Raw genomic sequence first — 24,060 nt, forward strand, 5'->3', positions numbered from 1 at the left:
AAAAATCTTATCAACAGGTTACAAAGATCATAGTGCAATCAATTCCAGATAAATGTATTTAAATGGGGATTTTTTTCTTTCACTTTTGATTGCTCCTTGCGCCGCAGTTCAACTCTCCGTGGCAGCAGCAGATGTAGTTGAGTCATCAGAAACTCCAGTGCCCTCCATAGTCACAGAGTAAATTCCAAACCCTTGTAATAAGAGGGGGGAAAAAAATCAAGAAAAGCTTTTTTCCCGCTTTCTGCACTCTTTGTGTTGTCAGTGTGCATCAGGGAACGCCTTAGGTGAACCTTGGACTTCCAGGTGAAGCAGCAATATGATGCCCTGCTCTGAGTTTACACTGCCCCTTAATTTTAGTCTTGAAGTATCAGAAAGACACTTTGCAGACCATCCTCCAAGGAAGATTTGAATGGAGGAAGCTTCCTGCAAGCCGTCTTTGAATAACTGGGTGGCAGAAGCTTAGCCCGGAGCTGTCGTGTCATTAGATACAGCCAGATGTCCCTCACCAGGTGCATCTCCCGATGCTGGTTACGGGACCAGGGGCTCTGTTGTGTTTGTGGCCTTCGGGGAAGTGTTCCTTTGGACTGAACAAACTGGTGCACCTGCTTTTTATTTCCTAATACAGGGGAACCCCCCGATTCTATGTATGTAAATTCTAGGTGTGTAGGAATACAGCAGGCAGCAGTAGGGCTGCCGTGCGGGAAATGAGCTGGTAAATGCAAATCAGCGGCTCCACATCCTCAGGATGTTTACCCTGGTTTGCTCGGCATAGTTCTGTCATTACCGTCTTGCCATTAATTACTGCTGATTCCTGGTAGGATTTCAGTTAAATTCCTGGACATACACGGATATTACTTAGATGTAACACTAAATAATAATGCTAGCCCGTGCAGGACTGCTTTGGTGTGAAGTGCTCCGTGACTTACCTGTCCCAGCTCACCTGGAATGTCTCTGCCGGTGTTTTTATTCCCAGGAGCACGCACAGACTCTTTGGGGTAGCTGGTGGCTCCCCTAAGCCCGCGCTTAGTCCAAGCTGGCGAGAGCCGTGTAAAATCGCCGTGTTACCGCCCCAGCCCGGGCCGGCAGCGGCTGCTCCGCTAGCGATACCTCGCGACAGGCAATATTGCCCTCTACTGGTTTGCTACCACTCCAAGGATCCCTGTTTTCCACTTCCACGCAGCACCGCTTCGCTATGAGAAGTCATTTTCCAGCCCTTCTTGCTTGGAGCAGAAGGCAGCTTTTAGCCCCAATACAGTTTTTTAGGATGCTACAGCTCGTGTTTGATTTTTTTTCTTCCCCGGAAGCTTCTGTTCATTTCGGAGAACCTGGTGCACCAGAAAACCAAATCTTAATTACTGTTTTTAAATGTTACTAGTAATGCCATAATTTTCAGAACTAACCCTTAGAAACATAGCTTCTCCAAACTGGTTCTGCAAGTGAAATAACTGCAAGGTTTTTAATTATTATTTGCATTAGTAGAATAAGATCTTTTGCTTAACACCGTAACCTGGATGCTGATTCCAGCTGCCCTCCGTAATTTCCCCCTTCTCTGCCCCAGCTGGGGTGGCTGCACGATGAGCTGGCTCCAGGCCCCGAGCTGGGTTAAAAATAAGCTGGCAAAAAGAGTTATTTTTAACCCAGGTCAGTCCCTGCTTGGAGTCACAGCACGGCTGCCCAGGCTCTCATGTGGGTGTGCTGGTGTGGAGGCGCAGGGGAGGGCAAGAAGGAGGCGTTGGGGGAACTGAGATCTGTTTAAAGCCTGAGCACTCCTGGAAGGTGCTTCTTGGGTGGATATTCGTGCTCAGAACTCAGGTATTCCACACCCACCCCCATCCCCAATACCAGCTGTCTTCCTAAAAGCCATTTCTAGGGCAAACATCACAGCTGACACAGCTCTAGCAGAATTTAAGCACTTTTTGGTGGAGATGTCCTTTGTGGCTCACTTCTCCCAGAGTAAATTCTATTCAAGTTTTCTATTTGCAGTGGTATAGTCTGGCTCGAATGTTTCAAATATGTAGAGCAGGAGAGAATAGTTCATGCAAATCACACTTTGGTTTTACTGTGCCAGGTGTGCTAAAGGTGGATGATCAGAGGAAGATCTGACAGCTCATGCCATGCATAACACTGGAGTCAATTCAGTACTTAAATCACAGCTGACTTGATGTTACACCATTTAACTAATTTGTGGTGCCATCCTGCTCTCCCACAACTCATAAGGGGGAAATGTTTGGACAATTTTTTGGGGTCCATTTGTTGAACTAAAATTTGTCTCTGCTTTGGGGAGATAGAAGAATGAAAGACTCTGTTGCGTGATCAAGATGGATTTAATCCTTTCAAATACTTAAAGGGAGCTAATAAGAAAGATAGAGACAGACCTTTTAGTAGGGCCTGTAGGGGTAAGTGTTTTAAACTGAAGGAGGGTTGACTTCAATACAACGATGAAAGGTTGACAGTGAGGGTGGTGAAACACTGGCACAGGTTGCCCAGGGAGTTGGTAGGTGCCTCATCCCTGGAAACATTCAAGGTCAGGTTGGATGGGGCCCTGAGCAACCTGATCTAGTTGTCCTAGATGTCCCTGCTCATTACAGGAGGGTTGGGCCAGATGAGCTTTAAAGGTTCCTTCCAGCTGCAGTGTTCTATGATTCCAAAGGCGTGCCCGTTCCCTGAGCCCAGTACTGAGGAGTTGTGTGAGTGTGCCTGATTGGGATGTCTCTGTATGCACAAACACACCCAGAGCTTCAAAAATGGCCTCAGCATGTTTTCCATTCCTGCATCTATTTGCAAATATAAATTTCAAACATACATTAAGCAAGACTTCACACATGAAAAAGAAGTCTTTGTGCACTTTGTGTTTCCATGGGAGAGGAGGGATCTCTTATTTCTGGTGCACTGTAATTTGTTAGGAAGTGAACTCTCTTGACTGGTTATGTGCTTTTTTTTCTTAGTCTTGACACTTTACAGGCTTACCTTCATAGACCTGGTATTATCAGCCTGATACATGCTTCAGTGCTGTTTGTATAGTGTATAAAATCCTGTAGCCTCTTGTGGGTAATGATACCAATTCTGCATTTGGCATTCCCTGAGCTTTTCCTTGCCCTCCTCTTGTAGCTGAAGTGTTGGTGCCCCATGTGAGGGGAAAAAAGCTGTCCTGCCAGCCCTCTCCTAGTGCAAGGAGAACCATACACCCAGGGTTTTACACTGGTGTGATGCAGGCAGGCAGAGACTAAATGCAGAAATCCTTGTCTTGCCATCACTCATGTTTTTGTGGCGTTTGCTTGTGCCTTTGGAAGTGTGGGGGACTCCAGGGTACAAAAGCAGGAGCATTCAGGTGAGGATGGGCATTTAACCACTTGGGAAGGAGTGTCCTCTACTAACACCCAAGCACAGCCCGTCGGCTGCTCAGGCAGATGATGTGAGGCACATCCTGGAGTTGTCCTCTGCTGCAGGGCCTCGGGTGCTGCACTGCACTGTGAAATGACTTTTTAAACATACCTTGCCTCCTTTTCCTCATGCTCTCAGAAGCATCTCCCCGTGTATGATTACAAGGTAAAGACAACGCAGCCCGTTGTGTTTGGAAGTGGTGATGTGGGGCACACACAAAGTGGGGATTCCTGCTCTGTCCTGTGTTGTGTACATGGTGCCTTTTTCATCTTCAAAGCATTTTCCAGCCATGAACTAAGAGCACACGCATTAGCTGAGAGCACACACCCCTCCCTGAGCAGCTGATGCCGGGCACATCCCGGGAAAAACTTCCAGAATGTGACACACCACTTTTGATGAAAATAAAATGATGCCATATTTCATCAGCTCTATTAAAAGTACTTAAGTAATTGAACTAATGAAACTTTAAAAAGCCTTTAAGAGACGAATGTGGTACACACCTTTATTCCCACTCTTTTCCCCCTGCCCCCCTTATTTTCCCTGTTGAACATCTTTTGCTGACTTTTTGGGATCTGTTTGTTTTTCAATGTGTGGTTTTGCGGAGTTTTTTGTGTGTTATGGTAGTTGATTTCTCTGCTTTGCAGCACTGGTACTGTTACAGTTTCTGCAGCAAAGGAAAGGGTCATCTGCAAAACAGCATGAGTGTGACAGGACTACCTCATCTTTCATACCAGTTTTTGCAAACACTGGGTCTTATTTCCATTGTATTCATTGGTCTGTGCTGCGTGTGCCTGCCTTGCCTCTGGACTGTGTTTACCTCTCGCAGCTTCAACACGATTTCTCGTGTTCATGTGGTCCATCACACATCTCCACCATCCTTCCAGCTGTGATATCCAACATCCGTCCCCTCTGAACTCATGTTGGCTTAATTCTTCTCCCATCAGCCCTGTAGCCAGCTTGGGTATTTATCTCTCCTTTCCCTTGAACTTTCCCTTGAGCAGGACAATCCAAGTGAGGTGGAATGTGATGATATGCTCTGCACAGGACAGAAATCCTGTCCAGGGCCATGTGCTCAGCTCCCTCACCCTGCCTTTTGGGAAAAAGGGTACAGTGGCCCCCGAGTCATCACATCTAGTGGACTTTTTTGGGTGGCTTCAGTGTAGTGACAGGCCACTGATGGAGCTCTCTGCTCCAGACACTCCCTAATCCGTGGATACACAGGACTGTCTGTGGCCAGCCACAGCCAAGACACTAGTTTTGTGACCCCTAATGTCCAGCCCATTTCTGAGGGCTTTTTTTCCAGGCTGAATTTATGCATTTTGGGTGCAGCTTACTTCTCTTGCATTTTTTTTTGCTTTTTGCAGGGCAGGCAGATGAAGAAGCCTTTGCCGAGGAGTGCAGACGGAGAGGACAACACGCGCTGCCTTCCCAGCCGACCAACCTTCGCCTGCTGAAGCCTCACAAGTCTGCCAGCTCCCCCCGCCTTGCCTGCCATTACAGTAGTGATGAGGTGGAAGAACAAGATAGAAGCCGGGTTACGAGCAGCTTCGAGGCCCCTTTTTATTTATCAGGTGTGCACAAGCATGTTGATGAGAAATGTGCAGAGAAGGACCCATCACATAGTCAAAAGCCAAACCCAAAAAGCCAAGCAAAAAGTTGGTGCTGTGTGTTGACTTAATGTTAGTTCCCTGGTAGATAATAAACAGCAGCTTGCTTGCCTTCATCCTGCTTTAGCTCTGATCTTCCATTTAGCCTAGATTCACTAATGCCCTGGGATATTTAAGGATCCAGGGCAAATACTCTTGTGCTGCTGAAGTGCCTCTGCTCTTTGTTGTTGAAAGTGAAGGCATTTTAGAGGTTAACTCCTCACAATACTTTGCACATTCATTTACTTAAATTGTGCTTGGTTTCCTTGTCCAAGGAGAAGTTCAGCAAGCTGATGCTATTTCTGGAAGCTGCAATTTTAGGCAACTAAATCCTAATAGAGGAGGCTGAGACTGTTCAGGCAAACGTGGCAATTGTTTGGGTTATTTTGGGAAGTAATTAGTCCTTTGATATATTTCCAGTCTGTAATTTTTGGCAATGTAGTCCAGAGGCTATCTTGGACAACAAAGTCCTCATAACTACTTGATTTAATTGCAACCTGTGGTCAAAGATCATCCAGGACTGTGAGGACAGGTTTTTCTGATACATGAAAGATGCCTTTCTACTTGGATGCCCAAACCAAGGACTCTTCTAAGTAGTGTGAAATCAGATGAAGTGCTGGCACGTGTGAGCCTATGAGGCTTCTCAGGGTAAACACAGCACATGAAAAATATGCACTGTACCCCAAAACAGGTGCTCATGTATTCCCAGTGCTGTACCAACTTCCACCATGTTTATGAGCCTTTAAACCTAACACTGTCTTTTGTATGGAAGACCTAAAGATATTATGAGGGATGACAGATTGAAAAAATAGAATAATTTAGATTAACATCTTCCTCATCAGTTGCTGGAAGCTTTGTGTCTTAAAGGTGACCAAGTTGATCTTTTCTTTAAAAAAAAAAGAAAAAAGTTACAGAGATATTCAGAATATAACCTCTGAGCTGATGTCCTGAAGCTTCCCATGCAAGAGCTACAGGTTTGGTCTCCCATGTCTGTGGCTGGCAAAACAAAATCTTGTCTCTACCTTTGGAGCATGAGGGTCTCTTCAATCACAATATTTTGCAATGGATTCCAAGGAGCAGCTGAGTTTGACACACACTGTGCAATTTTTAAGATTACTTAGGACTTTTTGCTGTGAATTTATTTATGCTCCAAGATGCACAAGTTTGTAATTAAAATTAATTTCCAGAAGTATTAGTGCAATCACAAAATGCTCTCTTCTACCAGTAGATTGTGAGTTGCCAAAAAAAGACTCAGGGTGAAAACTTGATTGCAGTAAGACTAAGATTTTACTGTTGCTTTAAATATTTTGCCTACCGTTCCTCTGATGGACAGGGCTGCTGAAGGACTGGTCGAGTCAGTCATAAAAACCTACGTGAGTGTCTTAATCCCTCCCTGGGAAGTTTGTGCACGAGCCCTGGCCAGTAATGCCATTCCCCTTCATGGGTGTTCACCTCTGCTGACTGCCTTGCCCAGCAAGAAGCTTCACCAGCACAGCTCTGTAATTACAGAGACCACTTTACTTGCTTGGCTTCTCATCGATCACTGCCGTGCTTACACGGGCCGGCGTTGGGAGACAATAGCATCATTTCTGCCTTGCTCCAAAGCCCTCTCAACTCACTGGGAAATAGTTAAGTTCAATGGCCTCAAACCAGCTGCAGTTCCACCTTGAATCAGACATTTTTGCCACCACCAGTGTGGAGCCCTTGGCAGTGGGACCACACAGCTGTTTTAGATGTTGTCCCAGTTGGACCATCTCAAGCAAACCCTCAGTCATTAATGATTCACCTGCAGTGAGGTGGTTTTCTTTTCCCAGCTCTAAGATTGGGAATGTTTGAATTTTGATTTGTAAGTCCATAGGAAATTTAAATGAAGGAGAAGGGGATAGGTTTCATCGTGACTATGTGCCTCTGAAAGTGGCATCTCTCTAGTGCCAAGAGGAAAGGCTGGCCAACTCCTTTAGACTGGCAATATCCAGAGGTGAGATGAATCCTCTCCTTAGTTGGGATTGCCAATCATCACAGTGGGTATTTAACAAAAAAATGACAGTTCAATTTAATTGTCCATCTTCTGGACACTTTGTGTTGTAGTGGAAATTGCTCTGGAAACTGTTCCTGGTTTCATAATGGACTTTTAGGATAAAAGTTCACCTCTTGTGCTCTGAAATCACTGCATATCTCAAACAGTTCTCTAGCTCCAAAGAAGGAATTTTTGAAATAAAAATTCAGATACTGCAAGTGAATGCTCCCTGATAGTGTGATACATGACTGACTGGTGGGATCTGAGCTGTGTCAAAGTGGTGTTAATGGCAGCAGAGACCTGGGGATGGCAGTTGTTAATGCCAGAGGTAGTGGTAACTACCCCTTAAAAACTACTGCTTTGGATTTCAGAGTTTTGACCTTTATCCAGCAAGAATGATTGAAATGTTTAATTGTTAAAATAGTGAAAAAAAATGATATAAATTTCATTATTTGGAAGATAATATTGCAAGGTTTGCTCTTCCTTTTCAAAGAAATAGCTTGCATTAACCTACAACTTACAACATTAATAATTCATTTTTTGCTGCATTTTCATCTGCTGGCATTTGTGAAGAGGAAGCCACTTTAAAAGAACTAGCTTAACTAATCTTGATCCTTTCCTGGCATGGATTCCTCTGCTGGAAAGTTGAGCTGTTTGTACTTCATTTTGTCTTTAATTCAGTCTCTGTTCTTTTTACCAACATGCGGTTTCCTGAGTTACACTTTACTAACTAGTAACAGTGATGTGCTTTGTTATTCCAACTAATTACTTTATAATTCCATCACAAACTTTGTTTTGCGCATGTAATGGAAAGAGAAAGGAAAGCAAAGCCACTGTTTTTTGTGGAAATTTAATACATGAGGAATGCTGGAGGTGTGAAAATGGAGTTCCCCGTCCCTTTGCTCCACGTCCCCTGGCTGTAACTGTGCAAGTGGGATGGGGTAAGAGCTGTACCCTTCTGGGGCAGGGGCTGAGAGGGCTGGCTGGTGGATTTGGAGACCGGCTGGTTGCTCCCAGGCTTAGCCCAGAGCTGCCTTCACGCATGGTGTTTTGGCTGCTGGTATGAAATCATCCTGTTACCCATCAGAGACAGCTGGGCTGTGTGTGGAAGGGCTTCCGTGGCTGCACAGCCTTGCAAGCTTTTGCTTGCCATTGGGAGTGAAACCTTGGAAATCTATTCAGTGCTGGTGTGACCCTAATTAACAGCAGGCAAACAGTTGTATCTGGCTTGGTATATTCTTGTGGCAATTCTAGGCAGAATTGGTAATGAAACCAGCATGGTGAGCAAGCATGAAGGAAGGCCCCTGCAAGTTGCTAAAGCTTTTCAGTCCCCTAAAACATCAAAGTTGGGATTACATCACTGGGTCAGCCAGTGAAACTGGAGAACTCACCCTTTGGATTTAACAGTGTGGATAATTAAATAGTGGAACAGCATACATAGATGGGGTGGGATGTTTTGTCACCCCAGCTCTTGGCTAAAGGCTCCCTCTCCACAATGCTCCATGGGACAGGCAGGAGCTGTGGATGAGGAGAGGGAATTAGTAGGTCAGGTTGTGCTATGTGCTGGGCAGTGGCTCAGGCTGAAAGGAGGAGATGTGAAAGTGTAAAGTTGTAATTGCAAATTGAGTCACACATGAAATTATACTGAAGCTGTGATCTGGGGTGAATTTTTACAATGGTATATGTGAATGTGGTCAGTCTAAAATAACAGAGGGTGGCTGCGACTCAGAAGTAAGATAGCTGCCTTTGAAATAGCAGTTTATTGTTTTGACTAGAGAGACATTTCTAAGAGCAGAAAATTAGAAAGAGTACTACAGAACCCAGCTTGAAAGTGCCTCACTGCCCTTTTAAAGCTCTGTGTGGGTGTTGGGGCCATGGCTGCTTCCATGCTTTGAAGGAGGACCACGATCTTAGCAAAAAGTTGGTAGATCTTGGAGAACATTTTCTCTGAGACTTGAGCAAAAAGTGTGAATCCCTCCCACCTCCAACCTCAATGTTTTACTCTGAAAGTAGAAGGAGGCTTCTCCAAGTCTTCACCTTAGCAGATTTTTATAAAAATCATGGCCTTTATTGCTCATTGATGTGGGTCAAGCAGCAGCAATGTCATGTGTTAATTGTCAGCTGTGACTGAACACCTTGTTTCCTTCTGCTGACTCCTACGCTCCTCTATGCTGGCAGAAGGAAGGTGGAGCAGACCTGTGGCTGCTCTCTGCATCCTGGTAGAGCAGGCAGATATCAGGCAGGACAGGAAAAAGTAGGATATCAGGAATGTGTTGGAGAGGAGTGTCTTCCCCAGGACACCTGTGCCTTTGGATCAGCCGCCCGATGTGCACACCTCCCTTGCAGTTGCCACCCAAGAATGTGACGAGTTTCACAGTCAGTGACTGAACAAACTCGTGACTTTGGGAGGTGCAGATGGCAGGGAAGTAGAAAGCCAGAAGGAAAGTCAATCTGGGATACGGCAGAGAACCTTCCCAGTTTGTTTGGGTCCTTGCTGAGTGATGGTTGAAGGAGTTGCATCTAAGTGTTTTTGGAAGTTGTTTTCAGCCTTCAACAGCTTTATGAAAGCTGGAGTAGTGTCTGTGCTCCTTACGGCTCTTCTAGAAGTGGAAGAGAAGGGGATGAAATGGGAAGAGTGGGTTAGCTGATGCAGTTTGTTTAAGACAACAATTATCCACGTAGTAAAGCAGGTGTAATTACAAATGATGTGGATTCTTGCCTCACCCATGTCTGCTCCTGGCAGCTGACAAAAGCAAGAAATACCAAGTTAGGGAGATTTCTATCTGCATTTGAGTGAATCTGTTTTCCAAACGTCACAGCTTGGGGAAGCTCTTGGCACCCTGTTCTCCCTCTGCCCCATGAGGCATTTATAGAGTTTGGGTGGCTAAAGATTGCTGCTAAGGGTGGAAATTTGAACAGCCCTTCTCCAAGGCCAGCACTGTTTGGCTGAAGCCAGTTCAGCCTGGCACTTACTATGGGAAGTTTCTATGGACACTTTGGGATACTGGCAACTCGCCAGGACACAGACTCACTGCAGAGTGATCAGTCATGGGGCTGCTGCTTTCTAATTCAGATTTTGTTGTCTCATGACTTTGGGGCTAGTCTTGTAACAAAGGCAGCTAAATATACTTTTAATTAGTGCTGGTTGAAGTATTTGACTGAAATACACACTGAAGGGTTACATCTTTAGTGTGCAATTCTTATTTATGTTAGGAGCTGCTTCACTTGCTTGGATCAGGTTTTTGGCTGTTATCACCCAGCATAGCATCGCCGAAGCAACAAACTGGCAAAGTTTGACCTATCCTTTCTTCTTAGGTGGGGGTAGAAAAGGAAATGGCAGACAGTGAAATTATTTATCACAGCAGGCTCAAAACAGAAAAGACCTGGCAGTTTTCTCTTGAGGAATACTCTGTGTTTGTGTGTTATCTCCTACTTTGGGCAATCTCTTTCTGTGTGTCACTGATAACGCTTGAAAGATTTCCACTTTTCAGCCTTATCATTCCAGAGGCTGGTAGGAGACCACGTTGTCAAATGCCTAAATATCTTCATACCACAATATTTTAACATTTGAGTTGTTTCATTTATAAGACAATGAATTATGTGGCATTCACTTGAAGTCATAATTTACATTGACTCAGTATTTTTAAGGAACAGTTGCTAGAATTGTTTTCAAAATCTCAAGCATTTGAAGAAAATGGACTATTGCAAAAAAAAAATTACAATATAAAATAGCACAATCAAATGCTATCATGCCTGGATGTGGAAACCTTTTAGAAATACTGACACTGTTTTGAGAATGAAAAATTAAAAAAATTATGAAGTTAATACCTGCTAGGGTTTAATGATCCTTTCCCAAATATCTGTGTTATTGTTTCATAGTTACTACATGAACTAGTTCTGATCAGCTGATATGATGCTGTTTTTCCCTCCCATAAAGGGAGGAATTCTTTGAATAACACCCTCCAGATGACTGATTCTCAGGACTCAGCACGTCTCTTCTGCCTCCGTTGACCTCTGTGAGAAAGCAGGGAGATGCTTGAGCCCTTCAGGGATGGGTGCCTTACTCAGTGACTTGAATGCAAAGGGATCCTATTTTTGGTGATGTATAGGTAACCTGGAAGGAAACTTCCTGGATGGAGTTCTCAGTGAGGAGATGTTCATACAGTGACTCCAGGGACAGGAGTATAGCTCAGGGGGTCACAGAGTGCAGGGAAAACCCAGCGTCATCTGCAATTCTGCAAAGCACTGCCAGTTTCTCTCTTCCTTGAACAGGAAAATGATTTCCACTCTAACTTTGTGCAGGCTGATCATTCATGGCAGAGTTTCTAAATAAATATCCTGCCTCTTGACTCAGATGATTGCAAAAGATGATGTCATGCTGTGGATACAGCACAGGAGCTACAGTGATAACCTAGAGCAGTTTCCCTTTGCTACAAGGGAGTGTATTTCCTCTAAGCTTTTGATAAAGTCTCAAATGGTTTTAGCTGAAAGACTTACCTCGTGGTTCTCCCCAAGTAAACTGAAGAACTGCAGCTCTGCTGTGGGCACATCTCTAGCTGTGCTTGGTAGGAGCTCTGGTGAGGAGCAAACTGCAGCCACAGTGTGGCTTTGTACTCCCCCGGCCTCCCATCACTTCCTTTTCCCATATTAATTTTGCTATTGATACTGAATTGGTGGAGAACCAGGTGCACTGGTGAAACTGCTTCCTTGGGGCCATCCCTGCCTGCCTGCTGACAGAACAGGGGAAAAAAAGAGATTTCCATACAGGCAGAGCTGTGCCTTTCGAGGGCCATTCCTCTGACTCCCAGCCCTGCCTCTCAGCTGGATTGCAGGGGCTGCTCTGCTCTGTGCTGGCCCTGGTCACTGGACTGTGCTGATTCCCAGTGACAGAGCACCACTGAGCTAAAAGATCCCTCCAGCTGTCTCAAAACATCACAGAATGATTGTCTGAGGGAAATGTTTACTGGCTCTCAGTTTAGATTTATGAGTGCACCTGAGATGTGGTGGTTCACGCAGTTCACTGCCCTTGCAAGTCTGCCAGCAAGTTGGATTTTACTGCAAGTTTGGATGGAAAGGAGGGATGCAGAGCAAGAACTGTTTTTCACACATCTCTGTGGGGATAATAAACCATTGGAATGATGATCACATGGCTGGAAGCTTGTGCCTACTGAACCTGTAGCAAATAATTGTTGCTTGAACTCAATGCTTTCATGCACCATTGGGGCTGCAGCCGAATATAACCTGTGGTGCATAGTTAAGCTTGAGCAGGCTGATGACCAGCATATAAAATATATATTGGTAAACACTGAGCACCTTCTTATTTACTCAGGATTCTTGGCATTCCCTAGCCTTAAAATGGAAATGCAAATATCATGGTAACTCTGACTACTGTGAGCAGGAAATGCCAGTACTTAAATTGCTCCTGCTGTATAAGTCTTATTTATTGCTTCCGTTTTGAAAATTATTCCAGTTTTGCATGTGCTCTAATTTTGAAGCTTTTCCTGAATGGCTTTGAAGTATTTTGAAAGTTCTCCAGATCTTTTCAAACTTCAAAGATTGGTAGTATTTTCTTTCTATGTAAGGGATGTAGTAGAATGGGGGATATGTAGAAATGGCAATTTAAAAAAACCCCAACACATTAGGAAGCCAGACCTTTTTTATAATAGTCTTTAAACCATTCAGAGAACATGTGCTTTTGCTAGAGAGAAAAGTCCATGAATGCTGTGAAAAGTGTTTTACAAGCCATGTTTCCTCAGGATACAAAGAAGGCAGCAAGAGGAGGAAGCAGAAGCAGAGAGAGGAACTGAAGAAGAAGAAGTCAACCAAAGGGAGTTACTAAAATGGACTTTTCTGCTATGCCAATACCTTTATAATAATGACAACTTCATGTTACCTTTGAGCACAACTCTTTTGTGTATATTTTTTGGTTGTTCACACTGCTACCAAGGAAGTGACTCATGTTTAAAACTGTACTAAAATTGCACTATGTTATTCCTTTTAGTTTCACGGAGTGGCTTTCTTGCCCGTTCAGGTTAGGGAATTCGGACGAGGCCGGTTGTGGTTAGGAGTGTGTTACATTTGAAGATTGGAAAGCGTTACAGAATTTCTTACCTCTTCCTTCCCTGGGACTAAAACGACTCTAGTCTAGTGTTTGTTATTTGTCTTGTAGGATATAAAAGGCAAATGCCTGTTTGTTTGATCACTGGCATCAACATCAGGCCCGTTGAAAGAAGAGTCTGTTCACTCATGTCATTGGGAATGGGATGGAGACATGAGCTCTTTTAGGGTAATTTATGCAAGATTAATAAGTGACTTTTATGATTGGGGGTTTTTTGTGGTTTTTTTTTTCTTTTCCTTCTTTTTTTAATTTTTTTTTCCCAGAGTGGGCAGTTCTGCCCCTGCTATTAAAATGTTCCCTCATATTAAATTGTATCTTGAAGTTATATCCTCTGATTTTAAGAAATGTAGTGTAATTATGGTCTCCTGTAAGCACTCCTACTGATTTCTTTAGGCTTAGTTGACTCCTGATGAATCATTTAGTGAAATCATTCCTTATTTTAAAAGTTTATTTCAGAACCTAGAGACAAATGATCCACATGCTACTTTAAAACTGCTCTTTGTTTCTGCTGAGTAGCTTTTAGATTACAAACATTTTTTCAGCATTGTTTTAGATTTTATCAGCTTGTTTCTGCAAAGAACTTATACCTTTATGTATGAAAGCATTTTGTGTCCGTTTTATTGCAGGATTAATTTTTTTTTAGCTGGAAAAGATGTCTTAGATTTAAAAGAAATACATATTTTCTGGCAAGATGACTTCCTTGCTTCCCATACTTGTCTCATGTGCATGATACATTGCTTCTCTTAACCTTTTAGTGTGTACAGAGCCCCTCTGTTGCCTTAAGCATCTACCTGCATGTTTCTTGTCAGTGTGTTGTCTCCTTTTTTTAACCTCCAGGTAGGAGTTAGCAGCTTATGGTTTTGTTTTGTTCCTTTTGTTTTCCTCTTCCCAATATGTTGTTGATGTAACAACCTTAAACCTGGCAATATTGAAAGTCCACAGTTCCTGGAGAAACTCACTCATCCTAATGTTTCAAAGATGTAGGAATGCACTTAATGGTGTAAGAGAGGAGCTAAACAGAGAAGCCAAGTCTGCATTCTAGCATGGTTTGATATAACAAATTCTGGTGTCTCTGGTATCTGAATGGTTTAGCTTCAATTACCCAATGTAACCCTCTGCAAGCACATAACCATTTATGAACTCTGTTAGGGTCTGTAAATTACGCTTAAGATCAAATAAGGACTGAGTACCGGTTTTCTGTCACTTAAGTACCACTTTTTTTTTTGTGCAGTGTTACTAATATTTAAAAATAAAGAAAATCTGCCTTTATACTTTGTCCTCTTGCACTGTACTGTAGACTGGCATCAGTTGTCTGTGGTTCAGTTCCATTAAAGTTCAGGCTGTACACGCAGCGGGGAGAGTCCTCATTCACACAACGCCCACAAGCATTCCAGGTAATTCCTTTTGTTAAATCCATGAGCAAGTCAATACAGTCCCTGTGTCAAATGGCTGATACTGGAAAATGAGGGTTCTTTCTGGCTGGAAACATCACTGTGAGGAGAGTATACTTCAAGCAGAGCTTGCACATTTGCCATGCAAGGAATATTCATCTTGGATAATGCATGACATTGAACTGCATCCCGGTTAGGTCGCTTTCCATACTCTAGGAGGAATGCCCCCCATACATATGTCAGTTTAAAGCTGTTACTGCTTATTATTTGCTGGGGACTTAGTGCATGCTTTGGAAAAGCAGCAGAGGTGGAGGAGGGGAGTGGTGACACCAGCACAGGGCTGGTCTCCCCAGGGCTGTCCCTGTCCTGTGAGCAGCCTCAAGTAATGGGACAGAGTGGCTCCAGATCAGGAATGTGCCTTGAAGAGTTAGAGCAGACAGGGATTTGGTACATAAATATCTCCTTGACTCAATCCCTGTGTTAGGCTTGATGGAGGTGGGTAGAGCATTAATTAGGAGAGCTGCAGGCAGGCTCTAAATTAGTGAGGAAAAGCCTGTCTCAACAAAGGCATCCTTATCCCACTGGAAGGGTGCTGCCGTGCTTGCAGGTGGTCTCCTACACCTGGTGCCTTCCACTGGGAGAATCTCCTGGGAAACAGAGTCCCCAGAGGAGGGAACCATGAGCGTCATGTCTCCCGTAACTACCTAAAATCTGTCTGAGCTTGCCCAGAAATTAAGAGATGTGCGCTCATGGCCATTGAGCCTAATTCCTTCTTTCTCAGCCTTATTATTTCTGGATTTTAACTGAAGGGGAACTGCTTAAGTGTAGCATGGCTGTAGCACTGTGTTAACGTGGCTGTGCTGCTTCCGGGACAGCCTGGACCTGGTGCTGTGTGCTGTAGGAGCAAGCACATTGTTCTGTATCCCAGTGCATCCATCTGCCACAGGCGAAGGCTGCCTGATGATGTGGGCACTTAAATATGTGTTGGGGTAGGAAAAAATGCAGGTGGGTGTGAGACACCACAACTGATAACAAATTATGCTGGCCCAAGAGTGGCTGTGAGTAAATGTATTGTGAAAGTTGGGAAATGATTCCTGCCCATCCCACAATACTCCTGTGGAAGAGCTGAGAACAGAAACAGAACTAGTTTAAGTATGGGGCCTGATGTGATTCATAAAATGTATTGCAAAATGATTCTTTATTGAGCAGATACCTGGGCTCCAAGACCCAAAATGTATCCCATAAGAAAATAAATTTACTAGGGTAGATAACGGTTGAGTAAGGATACACTGAAAGGTATCCCTTAAAAAGATACATTGAAAAACCCCAATTTTAAGATAGAGGGGACGCAATTGCAAACAAACACAATGCTGACAGATGAGTGTTCTGGCTCCTAACTTGGAAGCTACCACTATGAAAATGGTTTAAATTCGGTTATTTTTCCACACCTTTCAGAGATGTGCATGGTCTGCTCTTCAAACCAAGATTTGGCAAGGCTTTGATCTGAAATAAATGATCTCAGAGTGTGTAGGTGTCACAATGATAAAAAAGTATTTTTCAAGTTTTTGCCCAGTCTCTGCTCCGTGCTGGTGCCACCTTCATGAGCAGCTTGCAGACCTGTACATCCTGCTCCTAGAGGTAACACAAAGCTCTGTTTTCTTCTGTCAGCTTGGCTGCCTTTACAGATACTTCCTTTTCCCCAAAATTTCAAATTATCTCAGGAGCCTTTGTATATATTTCCTGAAATAACACACAGAAAAATGCTTCTTTTGATGAGTCAAATATCTAGAAATTGTGCAGTAATCATTAGGGAAGCACTAAGCTGCCTGTTTTCCCAGCCACATCTGAAATGTGTGACTCATGCCCACTTGTTCTTTAGGAATGTTCCCAGCCATGTGCCACCAAACTGGTGCCTATCAAGTGGTGGGATTAGCCTGTTACTATATCAAATGTCATTGCTTTATTTTACCTGTAAAGAATTCTATTAATTTCCATATTTCCCCTTTTGTTTTGTGTGCCAGTTGCACAAGATTCCCTGGATGCACAGGTTAGCCCTTCCTGCATTTCAGATCTTGGTTATCTTTCTTTTGTGCAGTTCTGCTCCTTTATGCCCAAACTGAGTTCACATTTTAGTGCTCTCTCACCTTTCCTTGCCCAGGGAGCACCTTGGTGCCCTGTAACTCACATATTGATTGGAGGGTGGGGTGGTACATTTGCCCTGATTAGCTATATTTAATTCTTTTCTTTCCAAGTGGGAAGCTGGTCTTAAGAGACTTTTTATCACTCTTTGCAACACTTTTCTCATTGCTACCTGTTGGACCAAAAACTCTAGGCAAGGCAATTTTCCTCCCCATTGATGAGAATTAAAGGAGGGCATTTAAAGCCACATACAGATCTCAGTAAATGTTCATATTTGGAACTACGATCGATTCACCTGCCTTGTGTCAGCACACTTTGTCTCTTCACAAGCTCTTCTAGCCAAAAAGGATTAGGTGGGGTGTTAGGAAGTGTCAGATTTGTTAAGTACCTTGTTGGTGCTCTCTTAGCCACCAGCTGTTAACTCCTGACAGCGGGAGAAGCACTTACAAAGTGGCTGAGCTGATGTGGGATGACATTTCCAAGCATGGGGTAGGTTACCTCACTGCTCTCATCATGACAAGACAAAACTGACCATGTCATTTGGCATATCTTGAACTACAGTCTCAAGTACTCCAGACTTTCCTCCTGCCTCTTTGTCACTGCAAAACCAGACCAAGAAGTAAGAAGTGAGTGTGAGAGGGAGATGAAAACACTTATGCTGATAATGAGTCTGAATGCTTTGGTTTCAGGGAAACGCCTCAATATCTGCCTGGAAGCAATCACGGATTTTCCAGGATGTCTTCAAGGAGGGAATGGGACCTCACTGCACTGGCTGGATGTCTAATTGCATCTCTTCAGTGTCTGTTTCCATTGGCACGCACATGCACCTTTCTACTGAAATAGCAGATGTCATTTTTTCCATCCCTTGTTTGGGAAGTGCTCATCCTTTGGTCAATGCAGAGCAGTTTTCTTGTTCTTTAGGCTGCTGGTGGTTGAAATTTAATGAAGTCTTATGTGGCAGGTGTTATTTTTACATTATTTCGATGTTAGAGATTGCAGCTGGGAAAATTTATTCTAACTTAAAAAACAAAACTTATTTCCAGACTTTTAAGAAGAAAGCCGAGATGGCAAAATCATGAATCACACCAAAGCTTTTATGCACATACACCCCTTAAATGTCTTAGGGTTAAACCTATAAAATATGTGTTTCTGCTTGATTTTTTGAGTCCAGATGTGTGGCATTTTTGGATGGTTTAATATGTTAAGCTGAGCAGTGCTATTGCATATTGCTATGTCAGACCAGGAGATGGTTTGCAGCCTCTTTAACAGACTGCACACTCAGAGCCAAGGAAGGGAAGGAGCACTAAACAAACACTTCCCACGGTACCTGGAAGGGACATTCACCACAGGTGGTTGACTTGATCTTAGCAGCAGACACAAGCTGCAACCTGCCATACTGGTACGCTGTGACAGCACGGGTTTCACAGCTGCGGGATCCGAGGGAGGAGGTACCCGCACTGGAGCCTTCCCTGGGCTGTGAGTCACGCTTTGTACCCATGAAAAGGATTTGTCAGCTGCCTGGCCCACTGTCCTGTCTTTGATAGTGACTAATGGTGGCTGCCTAGGGGAAAGCACACGAACAGGCTAAGCGTGTTTTACCTCACCAAAGTGTTTTCCCAGCTGTGGCACTTTGGGGGTCAGAGGCTCCTGGATCCAGCAATGGCCTTTTTGTTACCCAGTATTTTTTTCCCATTGACTTGTTAACCTAGAAAGCTGCTCAATACCTATTGTCCTATGACAAGGCATCCCTCATGTGACTCCACTGGGTAATGAGATAGGTGCTGTGCTTTAAAACTCCCTCCTACACCTTTCTTTGGTTTCCTCCCCTCTTCCATCACAGCATTGAAAGAGACACTGCCCACCATGTCCTCACTCACCTTTTCCATGGCATTCATGATTTTACATACCTCACTCATGCCAGAGTTTGATTAACCCTTTTATGGCTCAAGAGGTTCAGCACATTGAGTCGTTCCTCGCAGAAAAACCTTTCCTACCTTTGGTCACCCTCTCAGATTGGGAAAGATGATTAAACAGTGGCTCAGCTCCATAAATTGTGCTGACCACCTGGACAAGCATGAGAAGCATGCTATCAGCTTGCTAATACTCCACTGACAGGAAGAGAAGTGGGCCATGCCTGGGACACGGGAAGGGCAGACCTGGGGCCTGGCTCTGCTGCCCTCAGTCTCACCAGGCTCTCACAGGCTCTGGGGTGCGAACGCATGAGCTCACGGCAGTGATGGTATCTCCAGAGCGTGGTCCCACACACCTTCCCTCCCCCTCAGCCGAAATCACGTCATGGGACATTCAGCATTTGGGGTGTGCTCCTCCTGACTCAGGCTCAGCTCCTGCTGCCACTCGTTGCTCCTCCAAGCATTCGCTGTCTGTGCCCCTGCTCGGCTGGCAGCACCCAGGCTGGGAGTGTGTGGCCACTGCCCGCTCCCACAGAAAGCTGGCACTGGCTGAAAGGTCCCTGCCAGCCAGGGAGATGGGTCCAGTAACCTTGGGAAGGCACCATGCTCCTGGTGGGACACATCCCTGCAGGCAATGCCTGGAGATGGGGGCAGTGTCACTCCACGTGTCCCCGATTTCTGCAGCACCGCCCGTGGCAGCGCAACAGCTTTTCCACTGCCAACCCCTTCTTGTTCAATATGCAGAAGATATTTCCCATCTGTAGCAATCTGGGCTGTGACTTTCCCTATTCCCCTCAGCATCTTTTGTGCAGGGACAGCTGAATGCAAGCGTTCACTTACTGGGTTTTTGGGTCATCCGCATCATCTGGGAAATCTTAAATGTCTGGGGAAATAGTTATGAGGAAACGTCAGTGATGGGAGGATCCAGAGAGATGGGAGGGCACAGGACAGCAAACAGTGATTCCTTAAGTGCAAAGTCAAAACCAGCTCATTGATCTGAGCCCCCAAAAGGTTGTGTCAGGGCCTGTCAAAGCTCAGAGTGTGTCTGGCTCTGCAGTTCTGGGTCAGATCCAGCTCCACTGTAAATGCGATTTTGCCCAATATGTTCTTGCCCTGAGTGCAGACACAGACTCGGGTGATGGGTAACCCCTGCCTGCTGTGCCTCTCCTCCAGCAGACAGCCCTGCTGGGGTGTACAGGGAGGAGGTGTTTGGGTGCATCTGAGCCCCTTTTTTTTCTCAGCAGGATTCAGGTTTGGTGGTGGCATTTTCTTTAATCAACAAAATTACTTCCCTTGGGACCACAGATTTTTCTATCATGATTTCTTAGGAAAATATTATTCAGCTCATGTAATGCAAGTCTGAGGTTGCATTATGAGCTGGATGTGATAGAACACGATGGTAATGAGTCACCTCATATCATGTTTTATTGTGATGTGTCAGCTGAGAAACTAGAGAACTATAGGTGTTTCCACCAGCCCAATCATGAAACAACCACTGGTTCATGTGAGATTAGTAAGTTTTTCCTAGGTTAAGTTAGCAGATAGGTTTAGGTCTGTCATTTAACAATGTTTTTTTTAAGTTCCTAACAATGAGCTGCCTCAGAATGTATTTTCCACCCAGAAAAGTCATCAGTCTCTTGCTTGCAAGGGTTAAACTTGCTCAGAAACTCCAGTCATCAGGACAAGACTGCCTCTCTTGGCAGAGGGGAAAGGTTCTGAGACGGCCTTTATTTTAGGACTACCTTTTGCTGGCATTGACTAGAAGTGGGTGATGATGCCACCACCTGTTGCTGCTGAGAACTGAGATGATGAAGGTATGATTTGGAAAGCCAAGAGGTTACAGAACAGACCAGACAGCACAGGCCTTGTTCTTCTCAGTTTAATCCAGACAGTGACAGCTGCCTGCTCACAGGCAGAAGTTTTCAAGGTAGGCTTTGTATTTCTGTCCCTGCTGGCTCTGATGCTGGTGGTCATTCACAAGGACATTCCTTCAGGACACTGCAGAAGCTTGAGTATGAAATCATGTCTGTGGGATGTGGATGGTGGAAGTGGTGGAAACCAATGGGTCTTGGTCCTTCTCCACCACTGGTCTGGTGAGACCTTCAGCCAGGTCCTTTGCTTCCTGCTGAAATGCCCATGGATTTGCCAAGGCTGCACAAGCCTCTCAGCTGGGCAGTCTGGAAGTATCTGGTGGTAGTGGAAAAGTTGTTTTTGTAGAAGTTTAGGTAGATGTTGAGAGTAAGGATGTGTATGTTCAGCTCTTCTTCTTGTGCTATTTATTTTGACTACTAGTGGACTCAGTGGAGGGGGTCTGTAGTTTCCAGCCCCTCATACAGGGGACAGATTTGTGGTAAGCAGAGGTGCATCCTCTCCCACAGCCCTGTGCCTTCTCCTGACCACAGCTCTTCTGCAGTCCCCATCCCTTTAGCCCTGCATCCTTCTGCAGAAGAAAACGTCAATTCAGTGAAATGCTCTGGGTCTTTTGCTGTGTCAATAAACAGAGGCCAGGGCAGGACCTTTCCCGTCATTTTTGTACAATGGTTTGAACTGCCCTTCTCAAAGTGTTGGTCTCACACCATTAACCCCTTGCAGCCCTGATTTGAGGAGAAGGGGCTGTAAACGCTTCAGAGGAGACATCCAGGGAGGGAAGCTGAATAATGGAAATGTTAACAGACCTTTCATTACACACCCAATAGATCATTACTTAATTTCTTTGCTTTTGTCTCCTGTTTTTATGGTCTTTTTTTTTCCTTGATCAATAGCATTCTTCCTACTCAATGAACAATCTTGATACTGTTTTTATGGCGTGAAAATTACTGTTGCTTTGACTGGCTCCTATTACCAGGTGACACTGCTTGGCAGAAAACAATGAATCTTCCTATTATTTGGAAAATAAATGTGATTTATGGGAGCAACAATTGATAGTGGTCTGTGTTTTGCCATCAGCATGCTTGCTTTCCTGAAATAAGCCTTTTACCTTTGGAGCATGAAGGCTGTTTGTCTAGTACTGCAGACCAATTTATTATATATATTTTTTTAACCTCAGCTTTCATTAGGAATTTTTTAAAAGATGTTGATAAGGAAAGCATTTGTTGTTGTTTTAAGGGTTTGGTGCCTACACAGGAAGCAGTGGTGTAGGTGTGAAGTTAAGCAGGCTGGCAGGGAAGGACACGTTGTGGGTGCTGGAGATGGTGGAAGGAGGAGGAGAAAGAGTAAAGCTGACCTGAGCACCTGCTCTCGCTTCCCTTCACTCATGGTAAAGTTGATGGTCACCACTGAGGATTTACTATTAAAATCCCACAATATTGGTAACAAAAAAATGGACCAATGTAGCTGCAGGGAAGCAGAACCTCTTCCCCTGAGAGCTGTGCAAGACATTACCCAGAGATGGCTGGGGAGGCCTGTGAGGCTGTTCCTGTTTTTCTTTCATTCTTGCTCTTTTGCAGCAACCTCTGCTGACAACTTCTTGGCCTTGGCTGTCCTGGGCCAGCTCTCCCACAGCCAGAACAGAAGTGGCCCTGCTCCCACTAATGCCCATGCTGAAAGTGTCTTGTGCTTCTTGAAGAACAAATAAATAAAGGTCTCACCTTTTTAGGAACACTTCTTTTTTTGCCTTTCTTAGGGCAAAGGAACTAAGAAATCCCCTGCATTGCTTTGGATTTTTTTAAAACTTAAAAATAGACATGCTGTGGTGGGTTGACCCTGGCTGGATGCCAGGCACCCACAAAAGCCACCCAATTCCCTCCACAGCTGGACAGGGGAGAGAAAATATAAGGAAGGGTTCATGAGTTGAAATAAGGACAGGGAGAGATCACACACAGATTAGCAGCCAGGCAAAACAGGCTTGACTTGAGGATGTTAATTGAATTTACCAATCAGAATCAGAGCAGGATAATGAGAAGTAAACCAAATCTTAAAAACACCTGCCCCCTTCCTCCTTTAACCCACCCCTCTGCCCCTGCTCCTTCTTCCTGGGCTCTCTCTCCCCCTGCCAGATCTCGGGAGATGGGGAATGGGGGTTACAGTCACTTCATCCACATTGTTTCTGCTGCTCCTCAGGGAGAGGGGTTCTTCCCCTGCTCCAGCGTGGGGTCCCTCCCATGGGAGGCAGTTTTCCATTAACTGCTCCAATGTGGGTCACTCTTCCATGGGGTCAGTCCTTCAGGCACAGCCTGCACCAGTGTGGGTCCCCCACAAGGTCACAAGTCCTACCAGGAAACCTCTCCAGCGTGGGCTCCTCTCTGCACAGGTCTGCAGGTCCCTGCCATGAGCCTGCTCCAGCACAGGTTTTCCATGGGTTCCACAGCCTTCTTTTCAGGCATGGGGACCTCCTCCTGAATCTCTACACCCCCATGGAGCTCCATGGGCTGCAGGGGCACAGCTGCCTCACCATGGCTGCAGAGGAACCTCAGCTTCAGCGCCTGGAGCACCTCCTGCCCCTCCTTCTCCACTGACCTTGGTGTCTGCAGAGTTGTTCTTCTTAAATATTCTCACCCTGCTCTCCCCTGGCCATTATTGCATCTGCCCAATAACTTTTGTTTCCTTCTAAAATATGTTATCCCAGAGGTATTACTGTCATTCCTGATTGGCCCAGCCCTGGCCAGTGGCATGTCCATCCTGGAACCATCTGGCATTGGCTCTGCTGGACACAGGGGAAGCTTCCAGCAGCTTCTTACAGAAGCCCTCCCTGTAGGGTGGGAATTTTCAACTCTTAGGAATCAACTGATCAGTCAACGAGTTCTGTCCTACAGTGCACTGCATAAGGGGCCACATTTTTTTTGCAAAATTTCTGGTAAGAAAGCTCCACATCCAAAGAGGTTCATCTGCACATTTGCCCAGGAAAGGCTGAACACTGAACATATGCCTATTACTGCTGCACAAAGGACCAGTGACACAGGAACCAAATTATTTCCCTGTACAGAACTGAGCTGCTCAGAAAAACAGTTAATCAAGATATTATCATTAAGGTATTTTGACAAAGATGAATGTTCCCTGAGGAAGCAGCTACATCAGACAGGAAGAATTTGACCATTAATTTTAAAAAGTCAATTTTCTGTCAGGTAAAGTTGTATTTTGAAGCTTTTATTACTCCTTCCTGCCAGGCTGCTTGCTCTGCTTTGGGGCTAATTTCTGGTCAAGCTGAAGTGAATACCTGAAAGTATTTTTCAGAAAGTATTTCACAGAAATAAATATTCAAGCATACACATCCAAATGTATATGGACACTAAGCATCTTTTGGGATGTTTTTACCTACTTTTATTAGGCCAAGAGGATGGATACTGTCCTAGCAGCTAAGAAGCTGAAGGAAACTGGAACTGCCTTTATCAGTCTTAAAGCAATGGAATCTGCAGTTTCCTGAATATCTTTGGGCAGAGCCCTTATTTTTCAGACCTCTGAGTTTATGTTCAGGCAGTGCCAGACACTGGAGTGATCTAAACCTGATTTGGGATTCCTCAGT

The 24,060-nt window shown here is 44.6% G+C and overlaps 1 protein-coding gene across 5 annotated transcripts in view; it reads left to right on the forward strand.

The window, feature by feature from the left end:
* Positions 1–24,060, forward strand: part of DNAJB6 (DnaJ heat shock protein family (Hsp40) member B6) — a 124,916-nt gene that overhangs the window by 44,368 nt on the left and 56,488 nt on the right. Inside the window, exons 9-11 of one of the 5 annotated variants that reach the window (XM_032099218.1) lie at positions 4,746–4,952; positions 16,575–16,600; positions 17,382–17,849. In XM_032099218.1, coding sequence (XP_031955109.1) covers positions 4,746–4,952; positions 16,575–16,600; positions 17,382–17,771 — 623 coding nt within the window. In that variant the 3' untranslated portion in view covers positions 17,772–17,849. Of the gene's footprint in view, positions 1–4,745; positions 14,454–16,574; positions 16,601–17,381; positions 17,850–24,060 lie in introns of those variants that run through there. The other 4 variants (XM_032099237.1, XM_032099247.1, XR_004238194.1 and 1 more) reach the window with 4 other exon arrangements.

This window comes from Corvus moneduloides, chromosome 1, assembly GCF_009650955.1.
Source record: "Corvus moneduloides isolate bCorMon1 chromosome 1, bCorMon1.pri, whole genome shotgun sequence".
In the NCBI taxonomy this organism is placed as follows: domain Eukaryota; kingdom Metazoa; phylum Chordata; class Aves; order Passeriformes; family Corvidae; genus Corvus; species Corvus moneduloides.